Source organism: Prinia subflava, chromosome Z (genome assembly GCF_021018805.1).
Source record: "Prinia subflava isolate CZ2003 ecotype Zambia chromosome Z, Cam_Psub_1.2, whole genome shotgun sequence".
Classification (NCBI taxonomy): Eukaryota; Metazoa; Chordata; class Aves; order Passeriformes; family Cisticolidae; genus Prinia; species Prinia subflava.
Window position 1 is genome coordinate 90,020,722 of NC_086283.1, and position 20,730 is coordinate 90,041,451.

Genomic DNA, 20,730 nt, shown 5'->3' on the forward strand with positions numbered 1-20,730 from the left:
CCTAATCTAACACTGCTTTTGCACCATGTGTTTTTGGAAACTTTATGTCATTTGAGCTTTTGGCACTGAACAGAATCATGCTTGACTTTTGATTTACAGCAATCTGTCTCCTTTAACCACGTACACAGCACCCTAATTATTGCAGGGTTTGAGTACTGTTATTTACTTCCGGTTTACATTTAATGTATTAAAAATACGACTCCAAGAGGCTGGGGGTCGAGTCAGTCTTCCTTGCTTGCATATAGGAGGTAAGGCTGGAACTGGTTTAAAAATAGAACAGAACGAAAGTGCCACAGTGTGCTGGAGGCTTCCTCATCCCTGCGAGCTACGAATGGGAATCCATTTCAGACAGCGACACTAAGAAGTACGCTGAAAAACAGGTGCAAGGAGAAGCTGCAACACTTTCACGTCTGTCTACAGAGTGCACCATTTTGTCTGCGAAACATAACGGGAAAGAATGGGGCCGAGAATACCTGTCCCCAGAGTTTCTGTGCCCAGCTAAGGGGTCTCCAGGCGCAGGGGGACCACCCTGCCCGGACACCTGCCCTCCCTGGAGCTTGTCCCCTGCCACTGAGAGCCACAGAGTCAGCAAGTGTTAAGGGTTGAAACAGATCTGAAAGATCATCTAGCCCCAGTACCCCTGCCATGGGGCAGGAACACATCCCTGGTTCCCTAGTCCAGGTTTCTCAAGGGCTTTATTCAACCTGGCTTTGAACACTGCAACCTGCTTTTGAATACTGATTGAGGAATCCACAACCTGCCTGGGCAACCTGTTACAGCGCCTCACCACCCTCACAGTAAGGAATTTCCTTCTTATAGCTAACCTAAATTTCCTCTCTTTCAGTTTGTGCCCATAAAGAAGATGGCGTTACAACCAACGCTGCCAGAAAATGTTTCTGGGCCAAACACGTAGCTGGGGAAAAGCAGCGTGTGCAATCCAAACAGGTGAATGGCTCCTCCACGGAGCTCCGGGCATCAGATCCACCTTCCCTCGATGCCAGCAGTGCCTTTCGCTCCTGCCTCTACCGAGCCCTTCTCCACCGCTCCCTATCCCCGCTCCCTATTCCCGCTCCCTGTCCCCGCTCTCTGTCCCCGCTCCCTGTCCCCGCTCCCTGTCCCCGCTCCCTGTCCCCGCTCCCTGTCCCCGCTCCCTGTCCCCGCTCCCTGTCCCCGCTCCCTGTCCCCGCTCCCTGTCCCCGCTCCCTGTCCCCGCTCCCTTCCCACCGCCTCCTCCCGCCGCCTCTTCCCGCCCTCGCCTTCGCGTTTCCTGTCCGGGCGGAGGAGGTTTGGCCCCGCGGCGCCGCCGTCTCCCAGCAGCTGCGCTGAGCATCATGGCGGCGTCTCTCTCAATGTCAGCGGCGCTGAGGGGCCTCGTCGCCAGGAGCGGTGCGGCCGCGGTCCGCCCGCCGCCGCCCAGGTAACGGCACCGCGGGCTCCCCGCCGGCCGCCCGGGGGGCACCGCCGCACCCCGGCGCCCGCGGGGGCCCGAGGAGGCCGTTCCGGGCCTGGGGCTCCGTCGAGGCCGACCCGGGAGTTGGGCCCGGGGGACCGCGTAGGGCTTCGACGCGGGTGGGGGGCGGCCAGGCTGGGAGTAGGGGCCGAGCCGAGGTTTCCTCCGTGTCAGTCCGTGCGTGTCCTTGCCCGTCCCCGTCTGTCCGTGCGTGTCCTTGCCCGTCCTTGCAGCCTGCCTGGCGGTGACCGCCCGCCCGATGTCCTTGCGGTGCCTGGAGGTCGAGTTCTGGTCGTCAGGGCCTCACTTCCCGGGAGCGTAATCTCGCCAGCAGTCTTCCCAGAGATTTGCACCCCACTACATTCTTTTGTATCGTGTTGCTTTTCCTCTCCATTCCTTTTTCGAAACACGTTACTTTTTTCAGAGGATGAATACTGCTTTTTCGCCGATTTCCTGAAAATATTGGAAATAGCTTTGTAATCTTAGGTGGCACTTTGTTATTTGTTTCTTTAATGCAGAGACCTGTATTAGAAGTCACGACCCAACCACGAGTTGAAGATGCATGCATGTATTTACTTTTGTGCATGTCACAGGCCCAAGGCTTATGTAAGACCCCCACTGTAGTCAGAAATAATGTAGCTCAATGCCTTTAGTTGTGGAGAGTTTGCGTTTTGTGCTCCTTAAGTCTTTACATAGTAATAGATGCAGGTTAGTTCCAGTAATTTTTTAAAAGTATGTGGGAGTTTTTAAATATGTATGTGTGTATGAATATGTGATAGAAGCACATATAGAGGCACACAGAGCAAACTGTATAAACACACAGAGAAAGAACTATAGCTCTGCTATTTTTTCACATTTTTATTCTCTGATTGTCCCTAATTGTCTCTGATTGATTGGCTACTGCTGCCTCCTAAAATGGCACCTGTTTTATGATGTTGAAGGTTAATTTTCAATCTCCTAAAAATGCTTTGAAATCTGTGAGTATGAATTTAGGAGTTCCTCTACGCTAATCCAGAAACTTACTGTTCATGTTCAGCTGTGTCTTTCTGCCCTTCTACTCTTCTGTGGTGCTGACAGAACTGTTGCCTGTCCCATGTGGTAAATTGGGTCAGTCTAGTGATTCAGGCTAAAAATAATATTGCTTGTTTTAAAGACTTACAGTTCTACATTTCAAGTAATTATTTCAGAATAAATAGTAGAATGTAGCAGGGCTGGGTATGAGAAGTATGGAAATATGAGGTAGGTACACTTCAGTTGGTATTTCTTCTTTGAAACAGTGCATTAGGTTCCTTGCTTGTCACTGAGGGTGAGGAAAAATTAGTGTCTCGTAGCATTTTCTGTAATAGGGATGTGGAGGACATTTGCCTGAGTAAGACTGAAACTTGTGTTTCACATCCTGCAGGACAGTGACCTGAGCACAGGTCAGCAAATTTTCTTGGAGAAGAGGGGGAACTTTATGAGTTTCTCTTAAAGTTCATACACAGCTGTGTAACCACTGCTTGTTAGTAGAATGAGAATAAAATTTTCTATGGAATGAGGAAAAGGTGCTTCAGAATAAAATAGTCTTGGCAGACGAGGGAATGCTTAAGACTCATTTATTGCATAAGTTTTGCAAAGTGATTATTTCGTGGTGAGGTAGGCACTAAAACTTAAGTATTTTCTCTATTACTGTTTTATATAAAAATATCTATGTATGAAAAATATTTATATGAAATTTCATTCTTAACCATCCTCTATAGTCTCCCTACGTCTGAGTGAGAATCAACATACATAATTACAGAAAAAGATTTAGGGTTCTATGTTTTAAATTCAAGATGTCTTCCTGCAGCTCATAGTGAGGTGATAAATAAGAAGTAGACAGGAGAAAGTGTATTTGTTGCTTTTTTACTTTGTATTCCTTCTTGTGTGCAACTGTTTGTTTTTCTTTATTACGTACCATTTAATCTTTCTTACACAGCATGTTTCATAAGAAACCTAAATTTTAGTATACAGATAGATGCCTCAATGTTTGACTGTGTACAAGTCCCATTTTTAGCTTTAGTGTCTCGTATCTCCAGCAGCTATCTAAAAGACTACTTCTTTGAGAAGCCAGTAGTTTGCTGCATGTCTTGCAGTTGGATATATAAATCCTGCAATACTGGTTTCCTTTTAGAAAAGTATTTTGACAGGTACAATTTGGTACAAGTAGTCTCTTTGTTTTGAAGTATATTTGAAGTATTTGTCTGTCTAATTTATTGGTGGAGTAATCTCTGTCATTGTCAAACTGTAGAAAAAATGTATTATACCAGTATGCTAGTTGTGTGTCTTTAAGTAAATACAGGTGATAGAATTACTAACAATAAAATTTATTGATGTTGTTAGGAGATGACCAAAGAGGATTCTGGAATTGTCAACTGTGAGGGCATTTGAATGACTCATCACTCTAGCACTATGCTTTTGTTTACTTAGGTTCAGAGTAAAGTTTGGTTGTTGGGTAAAATTTGAAGCAAGTTTCATGTTACTTGCCTAAATTTGGTTATGGGAGTGATATAGCTTATTGTTTGGACACGAATTTTAAGCATTCAAGATGTAGTTTTATTTGCAGTGCATTTTTATGCAGATTTTTGCATGTGAAACTTCTTATAGTGCTCCAGTTTTCAAAGCTTCAGTTAAATAATGATATGATCACTTTCCAAGAGCTACAGAGAGATTCTGTTTTGATTTCTGTTTGTGATATTTGATTCTTTGAAACCTTATGACATCATCTAGTGCAAGTACTTCTTTTACTGGGACCTGTTTAGCACTTTAACATACACATGCCCAAGCTGCCCAATGATTCTGAACTGGTTATTTCCACAATATGGACATAAGTGTTTAGTGTGAAATAAGGAGAACATGCAGCAACATTCCACTTATCTTTATGAAGTCCGGAGTGCATGTTTTAAATCACTTAAGCAGTGGTTACTGAGTCCCTCATTATTTTATCTGGTGGTGAGCCTAATAGATGTCAGCAGGTACTTGAGCTGATTCAGAAAGTAAAACTGTCTCCTTTGCTTAGATCATATTTTGAACCTCACTTGCTGTAAGATCTGTGAAGTTTTCAGGAGGCTTGAAATTATGTTGAATGTGTTCTCCCTAATTTGACCTAGAAGATTGCACTGTTTCCTCCCATTAGAAATGGACAGTTGAAGGTGGGAAAAGAAAACTTCAAACAAATTCTTGCTGAACTGGGAATCAGATATCAAAATATCTGGTGGTTTTAAAAGTGGTTTTAAAACCACTTCAGAGTGTTTCTGAGAAGCCCTTTCTATCAGAATTTATTGGACTCAGAACTAATTTCTCTTGCTGTAGCAGAATTTTGTGTGTAGGTGTAGTATGGCCTCACGCTCTGTACATTTCACAATAATGAATTTTTCATGTCACTTTTCAGTGTTCTTTTTAAATGTGTTACCTTGTTCTTGTAATGCTGTAGTAAAAAGTCTGAGTACAACAACAAATGTTTTGCTAGTTTGTCATTGTTTCTGGTTCAGGCGGATGCCCGTGCACAAAAATCTCAAGGTGCAGTAAGAATTGCAAAGCAAGTCAATTTGAGTAGTCACCTTTGCATAAATACATATCAACCCCTGGATGTTGGAGAAGCTGCCGAGAAGGAGATGGAGCATGGTGCTCAGGCAGGAGGGGCAGGTAGGCTGTGCACTTTCTAGACAAAAACGGTCGTACATCATGTCCTCCTCTCCCCTCCAACCCAGAACCACCCCACCACCTCCTCAGGAGTGCCAGTTTCAGCTCATCTCAGGCAGAGCCAGCACATGAGATCAGGTCATAGTGGCGCATGTTCACACCTCCATGCCATCCACGACCTTATTGTGTGTTAATGCCCCTTCAGGAGATGAATCCCACCAGGTGACTGATACATCGTTTCACTACTGAAGGATGGTCTTACCAACTGACTGTAAGGTCTTTTACATTATCCTGTCCATGTGTACAACGGCGGACCACATATGGCAGGCCTTAGACCTATCTTCTGTCCTTGACACCATCATGAATGGATATCTCAGGTTATGAAAGTAAAAAATTACGGACAGTTGTGTAGGATGAATTCACTGTTATTCAGTTCATACTCAAGAAATTGAGGAAATCTGGGATGTCTCCATTTTCAGTTACTGTGTTTTTAATCAGACTTCCCCCTCAGGAAAATGAGGAAGAAGCCATTTTTTGGGGCAAAATAAATGACTTCTAAATCAAAAAAACCACTCCTGTTTAATTTTTTATCCTGTTCTTCCACTGAAAATAGAGAAAACCCTAGCTATATAAGAGATATTTATAGACAGTTTTATTTTGGTTGTTCACCAGGAAAAAGATGTATTTGGGTTCTAAAATGCGTATTTAGCTGGAATTTTACAACTTTATCTTAAGTATGTATTTTGGTTTTAATGTGTATCAGAGCAAGTACAGTGAGTCACATTATCTTACAACATAATAGCACTAGGGTAAACTGAACTCTGGAATAAAATTCCTGCAGTTTTTTGCTCATGAAATTGTGGTGACATGGAGTTTTGGAGAAGACTCAAGGTGAAGGATGTGGAGAGACAAATGGAGATTGATAAGGGGAGAAAAAGATGAAATTCACTACAGTTCATACATGCAGTGAGTATGAGTTTAAAAACAAGGCTCCAGGCAGCCGTGAGTGTTTGTCTGATCTTGCAGACACCCTGAAGCAGTAGTTTGGGAGTAGGTATTTCATATGTCTGAGGTGCATAATTAGTTTAAAAACAATTCCTTCTGACTCTGTCCACACTGTTCAAGTAGTGATTGTGTGGTTAAGAGAGGGTCTAGGAGGCAAATATTGTCTGTTCTCTGTGGCTGAAAGCAGTATCAGTGGTTATTTGTTAAAGTCACAGGTGCTTTGACGACAGCCTGTGTCTGGCTCTTTTGAAGGAAAGCCCTCTTTCCGCAACAATTTTGCATGCTTTGAGGGAGAGAAGGGAAAATTTCTGAAAAATAGGGTGACTTAATTCCCTTTGCAGTATTTTGTGTAATATCTCAAAGCTGCTAATCCATCATTGCTTGAGTAGTTGCAACAGGATAACATACTCACGTCTGTTGTGTTCATGGGTATGCACCATTATTAAGATAACGAAGAGACTATGGTAAACCATAGTGGTGTCTTATATTTCCTGCTTTAGCCTTCTCTGTTTGGCATTGTTGGAAGTAGGGTGTAGGAGTGCTCCTTGTTTCCTTTGGAAAGAGTGAACTTTGGAAAGCCCTCATAGAATAATGAAGATGTTAGATATAATGAAACATGGAAGCTGTAGGATGTTGCTGTCAATGTGAACAATTCCATCACAGTGTAAAAGTGAAAAATACCAAGTATCATGTAGTTTAGTGGTAAGCTCAGATCAAGCTAATTTGAGTTCTTTAAGTGCATGGAATTCTTGTAATGTTTGTGAAAGTTTACATACTTTCAGGATTCATGTAGAGGAGGAAGAGGATGGATAGAAAGATGTGCAAGTAAGAGGGGCAGATAGGAAAAAAAGTTTGGGAGAGATAAAGTTTGAGAATGGGGCAAGGAGGAAATGTGTTGTTCTGGCAATGGCTGTTTTTGTAGTGTACTTATGGAGAAGTAAGTAGAGCAGGCATCAAGACAGCAAAATGTTCCTAATAAGGCTTCTTAGATTGCTCTTTCTTATTGGCCACATAAAACTTGGGGTGACTTACTTTAATTGCATTCAGTTCCTTCACTTGTGGAATTGGAAACCCGGAAGGGAGGAATGACATTTTCCAGAAAGCATGGTTTAAACAGCAACAAGCAGACAGATGTTAAAGGTATATTTGTGTTGAAAGCTAACTAGTAAATAAGCAGTGCGCTTGCTTCTCCAATAAAACAGATGAATTCTCCTGTATCCAATTGTGTGGCAACTAACCAGTGTGGGTTCAGAACTCTAGGTTGCTTGGGTAAAGTTTGCTTACTTTTAAAACAACATTGTTACTTGTGATAATAATGTTTTTCAAAAGCTTACTGATTTGAGACCCTAGTAAGAACTTAGAAGATTTGAAGAGGAGTGGAGACATAAATAAAATCTCAAAACTGAACCAAAACAAAAAAACGAAACAACCCCTCAAAAAAGTTTTTGAGGGTAGAGGTGAAGTTTGTTGGCAGTAGTATCCTAAAACAGAAGGACATAATACTTTCATTCAGGGATAAAGAATTTAAAACAGAATCTAATGCTGCATTTGAAAAATTACCCTTTGTTTTCAAGACAATCCCCCAAACATTCTTATGGAAAAGACTTAAATGTTGATATATCCTAATACTGAATATTTTATATCTCAAGGTTTGAGAAATGTATTTGTAGAACTCGTTGCGCTAAGTTGAACCACATTTTTTGTCAAATAAATTAGTCAGTAGTATGATTATGGAATGCCAAATGGATACATGGGAAAGGGGAATAATTATGCCAGCTGTCAATGGACAGCGTTTCAAATCTGTGTTAGCAAAATAATAAAATTTGCTTTATTGATGTAGGTTTAATATATCATGTTCAACAGATTTAACTCATAGTGGGAAAGTACTGCTATTTGGATTTTAAAAATTAGCTTGATTTTTCCTTAGCATTTCCTTTGAGCATTTTGACTCAATTGATTTTGTTATTGCCTGCCTTAAATGAAATAGACTGTTACAAGACACTGAAATGCTGAGAAGTTTTTATAATTGTCAGGGAAGCATGAACCTGCTCACAAATAGTTTTAAAAAAACCCAAGTTTAAAACCTCTTATTTTATAATAATAAAATAATTTCATTAAATTTTATGATCCTGAGTAGCTAAATGTTTTGTATGTTTTACCCATGTGCAGGTTTTCATTCTCATTATAATACAGCAGATTTTACTAAGTTTAAGAAATTATTTTATAAGCATTTGATTCTGAGTGTGTTAAAAATATACCTCCAAATTGTCTTAAGATCTTATCCTTTTTTGTTTCTAAATAACAGAAATCTCTAAACTAGGAGGAGGTAAGCTGAACAGTCTATATTACCATCTTTATAATGTGTGTTTTCATATTTCCTAAGAAATTAATGGCATTATTTCTGTCTGAGTTTCAAAGAGCAGTTGTTCTCTCCTGGCAGTGTAATAGTATATTTAGGTGTTATTTACTTAGCTCTTTCTAGTTGCACTAGTTTCTGTCTGAATCTTCCCTTGATCTTTAACTGATGTTGAAGAAGTAAAGTAACTTTTTTCTCAACAAGACAGACTGTAGGCAGCTCCAGAATGTGTGTGGGCAAACAGTTCTTGCAGCTGCTTATTTCTGGGGTCTTAACATGAAAGAGTTCGTAAACAAGTCCTATTCATTTTTTTAAAGTCAGACTTTATGTATTTGATATAAATATTTTTAGACATTTTATGAATGTATATTTTATATGAGAACACCTCTGACGCTGTCATTTGTGATCAATCTATTGAAGTAATCTTCTGCTAAACGTTAAGTAATCTGCTAAGTGTTAGTGATGCCATTTATATTGAAGTCCAGACTAAAATTTTTTTATAGATAATGGATGTTGAGTTTTTAATCTTTTTTTATAGTTTTCTTAGTTTTAAGTTAAGATTTTTTTGGCTGTTGCATGTTCAGAAGTTACCTTCTATCATCATCTTTCTACTGTATTTTAAATGAAGGAAAAAGGCAGGAAGTTCTTCATGCAATAGCTTTGACTATTCTGTCACACATTCAAGGAGTATTTGCATCTGCTGCATAAGTTATTGGAGAGAAAATTCTGCAAGAGTGATGTTTTGTCATATGCCAGTGTTTGTGCCTACCAGAGAAAGAGACAAATAATCTGCATGGTGTCTGAACTGGTATTCAAGAATAAGGTTTGCATTTAAAACACCAGTGTTGCCTTAAGGCTTTAGAAAAGTGTTGAGTAATATCAATACTTCCAGGCTGCTTTCAAAGAGAGCCAACAGCTGATTAGATAGTGTGAATATGAAAAGTAAGAAAGAATAATACTTGTGGAGGAGGAGAGGATCGGTGTACAAGGAAGAGTACAAACGAACACAGAAATAGAATAGCTGATGAGGTTATTTTTATTCTCAAAGGTGAGTTCTCTAAAATGCTTCTGAGGTGTGTTTACATTAATAAATAATGATAGATGGAAATAAAATTAAAACAAACAGGGACCCCAGGAGAAACAGGGCACCCAAGCTTTCTTTGAATATAGACTTCATTTATGTAGCTTGGTAGTTTCATTATATTTTTCTTGTAGCACACAATAATTTGTCCTTCATCAGTTTAAAGAATTGTTGTTCCAAGATTGCAGATCCTGATGCAGTATAAGAAAGGAAGGGTTTTTTTTCCTAGCTAGCACCATGTAATTGTTGCTTTCACTTGTGTGCAGAATAGGAGTTAAAGTTTTGGTGTGGTAATTTTTTTAAAATCTCCTGTGGGAGACACTTACATAGGCTGTTTACATTGCAGCCAAGCATTTGTCTTCATCTCAAGACAGGTGTGTATTGTAGAAGGTATTAAATCACTCTAGTACCCACAACTAAAAGCTTGTGTGGTTAGTATCTTTTGAAAACAAGATTTAAAATCAGTCATTATAGAGAGACTACATAAAAGTTAAGTCCTTTGGTTTGGTTGCAATATAAGGCTGAAAACCAAGTGCAGATAAATCGCATACACTGGAAAAAAACAGTATTGTATTTGATACTAATTAATGACAAACAAAGTGTCAGGGACCATCAAGGACTGTCTTCTCCAGAGAGTACGGCAAGCTGGAAAGTAAGGGTGACCCCAGCAGGGACAGTGACCTTGCTGACCAGGGCAAAAGCCAGAACCAGGGCTGGAGATGGTACACCTAATATGCCACTTCAAGTAAAGGCTGAAGACCCAGAGCTGAGCTTTTAAATGGAACTCCAGGACCACAGGAAGGGGATGTTCATGCAGGTCCTGTGTGAGGCTGGTCATGGCCATTAAGACCTGCTAGCACTCTTAGTGTCCTGATGCATGGGTCCATGAGAGTTTGTCTTCAGACTGTCAGTATTATAGCACTTGAAAACTCAGACTATATTCTTTCATGTAAGATGGCAGCATTGGTGTATCTTCTCTGCATGTAACTCAGTAGTCAAAAATTTATTAAAGTGTCATGGAGGTTGTTCTCCTCAGAGGTTTATAAGAACCATGTGGGCAGACAGATCAAGTGGTGTGATTAAGGTGTGTGACATGGAGAGTAGCTAAGGTACATGATAACTGAGGAGTGGCAACAGTTCAAAGGGGAATTGAGGACAAAAGCTTAGTGTCAGAAAGGAAATTGAAGGGAAAGGTAGCTGAGACAAGGTGAAGTTCACAAAGCAAGTGTGAAATTAAATCATACAAAATAATAATACCTAGATTATCCAATTCTCATCTAAAACAATAGCTTAAGAGCATACAGTTTTGTAAAGAAACCTGTATGTCATGTTCCATTTGTAAAGCATTTGGCTTTCTCTAAGTGGCTTGTACTACAGACATTAATATATAGCTCTTCAAATATGGTTTGTCATAGCTTTCCAACAGCTAAAGCTTACTAGCCAGCTAACTTATTTGACTTTCATGGACCATTATAAATCAAGATGTAATTTTCCAGTAACATTTTAAAGGATTCTTTTTGTGTTATACTTTGCAGTTCAAGTGTTTGAGAGCATTAAATAAGAAAGAAATTGTCTTTCCTATATATTTCTTTTTATATATAAATATATATACACACATACATATATATATATATATATATGTATGCCATGTTTCACAGCCCTTAGATTATTAGAATAAGAATAAATTAAGCCAGCAAATTAAACAGTCAGATTGCAGGGCTAAATTAATAGGAGAGGATAGGGATGGAATACAGGACCATGCTATGCCATGAATCAGTTTGCAAACACAGAGGAATCTTTACTCTTTTTTCTGTTTAATGTTACATGATTCAAAGGCTCTTTTTCAAAATGCACAAAATAAGACAGAGGTGGGTTGTGGAACATTAGTTTCATTCCTCACAGTTTTGAAATGAAACCCTTTGACTTTTGTTGTTCCTTCTATAAAGAGAGCACAGTTTTTAGTTTTGTCAAGTTGTATGAATGCCTGAATGTGGATGTGTGGGGAATTTGACATTTAGAAAGCACAAACAAAGCAAATGTGTCACCTGGGTATTTTATCTTTACACTCTTTACAGCTTTTCTCTCTTCTTTTTTAACTTTACTAGGCTTTCTAACTAGAGAATGTAAATTCAGTTGATAGTTGTTATGGGCTGTGCAACATTTCTAGTATTATTTGTCTTCCAACTAACTTGCCTGTAAGAGGCTTTTGGTTCTTGGCAGCCTGCTGCTTTCAGATTGTGAACTGAGGTTAATTCCTAAGATTAGGTGTTCCAGTTTGGAGAGGAGTGTGTAATGAAATGGTCTATTAGCAGCTGTGCAGGTGGCAGTAATTCAGAGCTCCTGTGACCTGGTAGCAGTTGGACATCTTACAAATTATATATTACATTTTTGTATATGTAGTATACCAAGTTTCCTTTCATAATGAGTTCTTTGATTTCTACAACAAAAATATTTAAATAATTTTGAGTAAATTTATTCTTAACATGTTAAGCCCCTCACTCAAAAGTGTTTCTAATCTGTTTCCTCTAATCTGCCAGAGACCACTGCTGTGCTTTGAGTCATGTGCATGTGAGGGTCAAGGAGCACTGACATGACTTTTTTTGAAGTTTAGCTGCAAATGATGACTCGATTTGCATCCAAAAACTTAAGGCAATGTTTTGATACCAGCCTGGGGCTTGCAGAGAACTATTTCAGGATGTGCAGCTGTTGCTTGCCAGTGTGCTGACTTGAACCTCCAGGCTAGCTCTGTGGATTTTTGGCTGAATTTTTCCTCAGCTCAGGCTGTTTGCATTGTTCATACGCTTATACTCAGAAGCTTAAAAGACACCTGTACAGCTCTGCAGGAGTAGGTTGAGGTAGCCTGGACGTACTGTCTGCCTAATGTGGAGCCTTCTGAAGGACTGGTCTTTGTTGTGCACCCAGTCATGTCACCTCATTTAGCTGGCTCCTCAAATGGGCCCTGTTTAAGTCAGGGAAAGTGCAGGCTTCGTACTAGGTCAGAGCTAACCTTCTTTATTATGTCTTGACTGCAAGAAAGCTGATTAAATGAAGAAAACTGATGGTAGGCAACTCATGTCTTTGCTGAACTGACTTGTGTCCTGAGGAATTCACTGGGTTGCAGGGATGGAGATAGCACTCTGGTCCTGTGGTAGTTATGGAAGGACTATTGTGCAGTGGTTTCTCTGATACTTATTTGAATATAGTAGGTCAACAGCATTTTCTCACCTGTGGAATAATAGAAGTTTGATTAGTTGAAGTTAAAATTTGATTATTTTCTTAGTGAAGTATTTGCTACTTGAAAATTTAACTAAGAAGAATAATAAAATTTAAATTTAATTTAGAAGAGTAATAGAATATTCTGGGTTGGAAGAGATCCGCAAGAGTCACTGAGTCCAGCTTCTAGCCCTGCACAGGAGGGGTCATACCAGGTGCCTGAGTCTATTGTCCAAACACGTCTCAAGTTCTGTAAGGCTTGGTTCTGTGACCAGTTCTGTGTGGAGCCTGTTCCAGTGCCCAACCACCCTCTGGGTGAAGAATCTTTTCATAACATCCAACCTAAACCTCTCCTGACACAGCTTCGTGTTGTTCGCTCAAGTACTGTCACCACAGATACGAGATCAGTGCCTGCCTTCCACGTCCCTTCACAAGAAAGTTGCAGACTGCAATGTGGTCTCTATTCCCCAGGCTGAACAGACCAAGCTGCTTCTCATGTGGCTTCCCCTCAAGACCCTTTAACACCTCCATGGCCCCCCTGTGGGCATTCTCTAATAGCTTTATGACCTTCTTATATGGGGGTGCCCAAACCTGGCGGTGAGGCCGCCCCAGCTCAGAGCAGAGGGGACAATCCCCTCCCTTGCCCGCCTGGCCATGCTGTCCCTGCTGTCCCCAGGACACGCTTGGCCCTCCTGGCTGCCAGGGCACTGCTGGCTCCTGTTCAACTTGCCATGGGCCAGGAGCCCAGGGCCCTTTCCATGGCCCTGCTCTGCAGCCTCTCATTGCCCAGTCTGTGTGTGCAGATCCAGGGCTGCCTATCCCAGGTGCAGAATCCAGGACTTAACCATGTTAAATTTAATCTGGTTCGTTATAGTCAATCGTTCTAAATTGTCAAGATCTCTCTGTGCAGCTTCTCTGCCTTCAACAGCTCCTCCCAATTTAGTATCATTGTCAAACTTGCTTAGTATCCCTTCCAGTCCTGCATGCAAGTTGTTAATGAAGATGTTGAAGGTCTCAGGGCCTAAGATGAAGTTCACTGGGAACCCCCCTAGTGACAGGTCCCCAGTCTGATGTCACCCCATTCACTGAAACCCTTTGTGGCCAATCCATGAGCCAGTTGTCACCCATCCCATGACGTGTTTGTCCAGAAGGATACAGTGAGAGGCAGTATTGAAAGCTTTGCTGAAATCCAGAAAGATCACATCAACTGGCTTCCCTTGAGCAAATAGGTGTGTGACCTTGTCATAAAAGGAAATTGACAAGCAGGACTGTTCCCTCATGAAGCTGTGCTGGCTGTGACTGATGGCTGCGTTGTCCTTCAGCTGCTTCTCAGTAATTCTCAGAATAGTTTTCTTGAAAACTAGGCACTGAAATGAGACTGACAGGCTGGTAGTTTAATGTTTGTAAAGGCAGGTTAACTTAACAATTAGCTTCAAATATGCATACTTTAAGTTCCAAACCACAAGTCAAATGCTTATTTCCATGTTAATTTAGTACATTTATATAACCATTGCGTCTTTTCATAAGTTCTGCCTGACAGAAAAGCATCGTCAGTTCTTGCTCTGTTTTCCAAACACAAAACCGGAAAAAAAATTATTGCATCTGAATTTATTAACAAGTAGAAGTAGTGTCTGCATATTTATATTTCAATTTTGATAATTTCAGCAACTTACTACAGAAATTTCAGTAGTTTAGATAATTAATACTGCTTTAATCTATTTAAAAACATAATTTCCACTGTTTAACATCATTTTGTAGGCAGAGGAAAAGGTATGATCAGCCAACTTCGTCAGAGTATGAAAATATTATGTATTAATGAGGAACTTAGTTTTCCTCCAAACACAAAAGTTACTCTTGTCATACTACAAAATAGAGCTACATGTCACCAAAGGCAGTGTTTGGCACTATATTACATATTCTGCTTCTGTTGGAAAGTAGTAAGACTAGTAAGTGAAAGCGAGTAAAACAAAAATACCATTGACTGTGTTAAGTCATTATCACTTCAACTACAGTAGTGAGTTTAATACCAAGGAAACATTATCCCACTGTGTTTAAATTCATCTCTCACAAGTTTAACTTTGCAAACTGTCTTTATAAAAATGCATTATGTTGGGGCTAAATAAAAATATATTATATTGGGCTGAATACTGTGATCTGTATTGTATTTGACACTGTATCATTGTTGCCTGTGTTTTATGTGCCAGAACTTCATACTGATTCGTATTTAGTCTGTTTAATCACAGTGTATGACTAGGCTGGATGCTGTGGAAGTTGTTAGCTCGTAGTCTTTCTTTTCGTTCTTTTTGTGTAGAATTTAGTGTTTTTATGGTGGCTGTACATTTTGAAGCTTATATTATTAAAAATGCAATAATATTAAATGCAGTAATATTAAAAGGGTTGGTTTTCTAAGAATGGACAGTGTTCAGCATATTGAATGGTTCATCATGGCTTCTGCATATATGTAAATTCACATCCACTGGTGCCCTGGTTTTCAGTGTCAGAATACTTAAAACATCCTTTAGATTTACTTCTTGATGACTCTCTCCAATTTTCATGGGACATGGGGCTTTCTTCAGGACTTTGTTTCACTTATACATTATGATGGAATTACCTGTTTTGTGATACCTGGGTTTTTTTAACCATATCTCCAACAGCTGACCAAAAGGGGGTGCTAATAGATCAAACAGTCAGATGTGTTGCATAAAGAGGTTAAGAAGAAGTTTTTGTGCAATGGTTTAAGTCCCAGCTACTGAATTGTGTGAGGTAAATACAAGTTTTCACATCCGGATGTTAAGTAACATTCCAATCAGAGCACTGCTCTCCATGGAAGGCAAATTCATGCCATGTAAATATGGCAGCTTCTGAAGATGTAGGGGTGAAGCATGGGTTATTTAGCAGATACTTACAGTGGTAAAAGTTTTGAGTTTTAGCAATTGTATAGAGATACCCAGAACTACCAAGTAATACGTTCAAGTCAGATGCCTTAATTCAAATATCACAAAAGACATCCACTGGCCATTTTTTTGCTGTTTGGTTTCTCCTGTTCAATGGAAGTTAATGGCTTCAGCAGAGCTGGGGCCTTCAACTTAAAAAGGGAAATGATGACCGAAGAATCTTCCCTGCAACAAGGGACTGCTGTGTCCTTATCCCACAATGGGAAAAGGTTGAGAGCTGGTTGAGAGAACTGGTACTGTTATCAATATTGTAGTTTTTCAGTAGACTGAAGAACTTCAGTGGCTTCTTGTCGGGCTTTTTCATTTGTCGCAGGGATGTGAAAACCATTTGTGACTTTGCTGTAATGCAGATGATGGTGGGAGGGGAATACACATTTTTCATGAAAGGCGTGGTTAGATGATTACAGCATTTGTTTTTCAGGACACATTGTACCTATAGAAAGTTTTGAATTCTGCAAACATGTATTTTTTCTGGTAGTCCTCATGAATTCATTCTGTGTTACTGAGCTGATATTACTGAGCTGAGTTACAAGTATTTAATAATACCGTGTACTTTAGTCTTTGCCAAATATCTATTCCTATCTTCTCTATACAGTGTAAAAGACATCTTACATACCTAGATTTATTGTGAGACTCTAAAATAACAAATGGAAGCCATAATTATTTCTAGATGCAATGTTCAGTTCTGTAATGCCTCTCCAAAGAACTATGCGCAGTGGAAGAAAAAGTTACTTTTATCTTTTTAAAATTCCCAACACTGAGACCCAGAAATATCATTAAAGTGTATTGTTTTGTAGCATTTATATAACAAAGTCTATGCTGAAGTGATCAGATTGGTAGTAAAGACAAAATATTGGTATACAATATTACAGTTAAATGAACTATAGAAATTGATACAATGAAATCATCATAAACTGTAGAAAAATCTTAACTTACAGTAAGTAGTGTCGGTAATGGTCTAAGATCATATAGATCATGATTAAGGAATTGAGATTCCCAACACAATGGCATGGGGTAGGGAGAACATCCTTTTGCGAATATAAATTAACTGATGTTTAAATGGTAGACTCAGAAGGTATAAGAGCTGCTATACTGTGGGAGAGTATAAGGAAAATCTGAAAGGATAGAGGTGACTTCTTTTAGTAAACCTTAATTTTTGTTCTACTAATTTTGAAGAGTTTTTGTTTTTAAAGGTAGGCTTTTACAGTAAAACTAGGCTTTTACATTTAAACACCTGTTCATCACTAACAAGCTCACTATAAGGAAAACATTTGGGCAGATTCACCACAGAGCTGTGGCCAACTTGGAGCCTTGTCACACTTTGTTTATTAGATAGTAACCATGAAGGAAGTTCATTTGGTACATGTTTTGAATTGGTCATTAATGAGCTTAGAAGATAGCAGGGTTTATTATTGTTGCTAGCTATGTGTAAAACTTTCTGTACAGTTTCTGAAATTCTAAATTATTTTAACAGTCTATTTGTGATGACTCGTAAGTATTCAACGTATAATAATTCTAAATCAGAGTTAATTAGACTTGGAACAGGTGGACATAGAACTTCCTGCTCTTAAAGCCTCATCCCAAGATATTTCAATGGGGAAAAAAAAAGGATAAGCAGTCAAGAAGCAACATGGGGTACCCATATTGCATTCAGAAAGAAAGAAAGCAGATCAGCTTTCCAGAGGTTAGTAATAGAAAAAAGCAGTAGGATCTTGTGAGAATGGAACTGTAAAATGTATGTTGTATGCTTCTGCAAGATTATCCATCAGAAAAGCTACCCAAAAGTCAAGGTGGATTTGGGCAAGTATTGATGGGGAATTTTGTGGGAATTACTGTACTGTTGAGGATGAAATAAAAGACTTCAATCAAATATTCACTTAAGTGATTTAGATTGCAAATTCATTTAACTTGAAGGTAGAATAGATATTATAAAGTTTATACAATTTCTAAGACGAAGCTTGAGTGATGAAATGATACTTACCATTGTAGGCATTTGAGAAGAGAGGTTGTGTTAGAGAGGTGCAGTTCCTGGTTTAGTCTACAAGCTTGCAGTGAATCTTGTTGGAAGTTAAACAGGCATTCTGGGAATCAAGCTACACTTCCTATTAACTTTCAAATAGCAGTTTTTCAGTTCACATGACATTTAAGAGTTGCTGGTTTTTCCAAACTTCAGATTACTTTCCTATGAGAGATGGAACAAATGGAAATATCATCAGCCTGTCATCTTTAAAGCTCAACTGGTGTTTTATGTATTTTCACATGGAGGTGTCTCCTCCACTGACTTGAGATTCAATATCCTAATTTAGTCCAAAACCCAGTTTTTAACCACTCTTCAGTTAGGAAGTTCTTAGAGAAAGTTTATTCTTTCCAACTCATTGTAGTCCAGGGGTGGACAGAAGGCAGTTCATTTAAGAAGTGTACAAGGTTGCAAATTCCAGTAACGGTTGTGTGTTTTCTAGAACTATGTAGTCAAGAGAAATGTGTGAAAAATGACAGAGAAATTCATGTAGGTTAGTAAGCTGTCCATCCGCTTTTAAAGAATAGCAAAAATACCACAGAGAGCTATAAGGTATGATGCCTTGAAAGTTGTCTCAGTTGACAGAGTCCTCTCATACAAAAAAACCCAGCTCCCTCTGTGTAAAATGTATAGGCATCTCAGAGATTCTGTCCACCTTTAATCTGGTGGAGTTTTTGCCCTGCTCTTTATCATGGCATGAATAAAAACAATGTCAAATGATGTAATGCTGAGTAGAAATAATTTTCAAGGGCATGGCATTTGTACTTTTCAAAGCTGATTAATGCTTTTTCAGTTTAATACAAAACAACCCATTCTCAATCATATTCAAACTAAATTATGCTAAATTTTGTTCATTACTGAATTTATATTACAAAAATAAGTATCATCCTGATCAGCCTTTTTAACAGCCCTTGCATACCTGAATCAGACCTCTCCACTGAGCAGGCTTCAGAGAACTTATCGATTCATAGTATAGGTGAGTCTTCTTTAGAGAATGAAAGAAGTAAATCGCATAATCCAATATCCTTTGTTGGACATATATTAAGTAATGTCGTGAACACTGCATCACATGAAGTTCCAGAATGCCTGCAGAATATTACTTTGATACTAAAGCTGATGTAGTGGGGCAAAAACTAATTTTCTTTTTACAATGTTTTTTTCCTTATGTAAGGGTGGATATTTCATGGCTTTGGCTACTTAGGACTGGAACACAAGTGTAATGTTCAGGAGGCTCTTAGGATAACTTCTTTCTTGGTGTGTAATTGACTAAGGACCAAGTAATAGCCTGTTCTCCTAGTACTGCAGTATCTCTCTATTCTATTTTTATGATGTATTATTTTACATGTACAAATTAAACAACTGCAGCAGCTATGTTGACCAGAAGCACTCTGTCTGGTACAGAGACTTTGAGCTAACAAAGTAGTTACCTTGAATTTAATGGAGTTATTGTGCTTCCTTGCACTTGAAAACTTCTAAGTTTTGAAACCAAGTAACTTTCCTGACAGATTTTTGTCACTTTAAATAGGAATTGATGTATCTGTCCATTCCACAGAGTTAGGTGATTCTGTAAACTTTATGCTTTGGAGATGTTTTGAAGTTCTTAATGGCAGAGGGAAGATACTTTAGTTGAACGTAATCTGTGTTGAAAGTATAGATTTATATTAAATATTTCTGAACTGAATCTTGTTCCAGTTACTTAGTTTCAGAAGGTTCTTGTGGAGAAAACTGAATTCCTGCATTTTTGTTCCTCATTTCTTTAAAATAGGAATAAAATTATTCTTTTTAATAAAATTAAATATGGAGCACACTATGGCCTACCTGGATTTCTCCAAGGGTTTTGATATTATTTGTTAAAGCCTCCTTCCAGAAAAGCTGGTGTGTTACAGTCTAATGAAGTGGTCCATGCAGTGGAGGGGGAACTGGCTGACAGGCAGAGCCTCACTCAGAGGGTAGTGGTGCCTCCATCCTTTTCACAATTGCAACCTGTCACAAATGGGGTCCCCAGGAATCAGCTTTGGGCCCAGTATTGTTTGATTTCTTCATAAGTGATCTATGGTGGGATCCTGACAAACCCTGATTAAAGTTTGGTGATGATACCAAACTGAGTGGGGAGGTGGACACTTTGGAAAGGAAATTCACCCTGCTAGAAGACGTAGCCAGGCTGGAAGAGTGTGCTAACAAGATCCTTATGAAGTTCAACAAGAGCAAGTTGCTGTTGTTCAACCTGGGAAATCAATCCGGAACTGCAGTATAGTCTGGGATTTACCTGACTGGGGACTAGCTCTGGGGAAAAGACCTGGGGGTCTTGGAGAAAAACAGTCTCAGTCTGAGTGGACAGTTGCTTCTGAGTAAAGGGAACAGACTGCTGGGTTGCATTTCCAGAAGCATAACCAGCAGAGGTGAAGGAGTTACAATCCCACTGTTCTCAGCACTTCTCAGGCCATACATGCCATACTACATGGGCAGACTGGAGGGGGTCCAAAGAAAGGCCACAAAGATCATCAAAGGACAAGGAAGCCTGGCATGTGAGGAAAGGCCGAAAGAACTCAGTTGGTTTAGTCTTGAGAAAAGAAGACTTAGAGGAGACCTTATCACCGTGGTCCAATATTTTAAAAGGTGGTTACACAGAAGGTAGACACTCCTTTTTTACAGTGAGAAGAATTTTACAGGTTTACACCTGTGGAGATTTTGGTTAGACACAAGGAAGGTTTCTTACAATGTAGTTAAGGCAGTCAGCAATTGGAACAATCTCCCCAGGGAAGTGGTGGGTTCCTCAGTGTTGAACAGTTCAAAGATTCAGCTGGACAGGGAGGTGGGCTGTCTTGTCTAGACCATACTTTTGCCAAGAAAGGTTGGAACAGATGGTCTTTGAGGTTCTCTTCCAACCTGGTATTCTATCATGAGGTCAGAGAATTAGGTTTCTTGGCTAGTTTCACCTGCTGGTGCATTATTTTGCCAAAAGATGATTTGTACTCAAAGCGTCTAATTCTGTCA

The 20,730-nt window shown here is 39.4% G+C and overlaps 1 protein-coding gene across 1 annotated transcript in view; it reads left to right on the plus strand.

Moving 5' to 3' along the window:
- Window positions 1–1,260: 1,260 nt before the first annotated feature.
- NDUFS4 (NADH:ubiquinone oxidoreductase subunit S4) overlaps window positions 1,261–20,730 on the plus strand; it is a 46,995-nt gene continuing 27,525 nt past the window's right edge. The window contains exon 1 of the mRNA XM_063421568.1: window positions 1,261–1,417. Coding sequence (XP_063277638.1) covers window positions 1,332–1,417 — 86 coding nt within the window. The 5' untranslated portion in view covers window positions 1,261–1,331. The remainder of the gene's footprint in view (window positions 1,418–20,730) is intronic.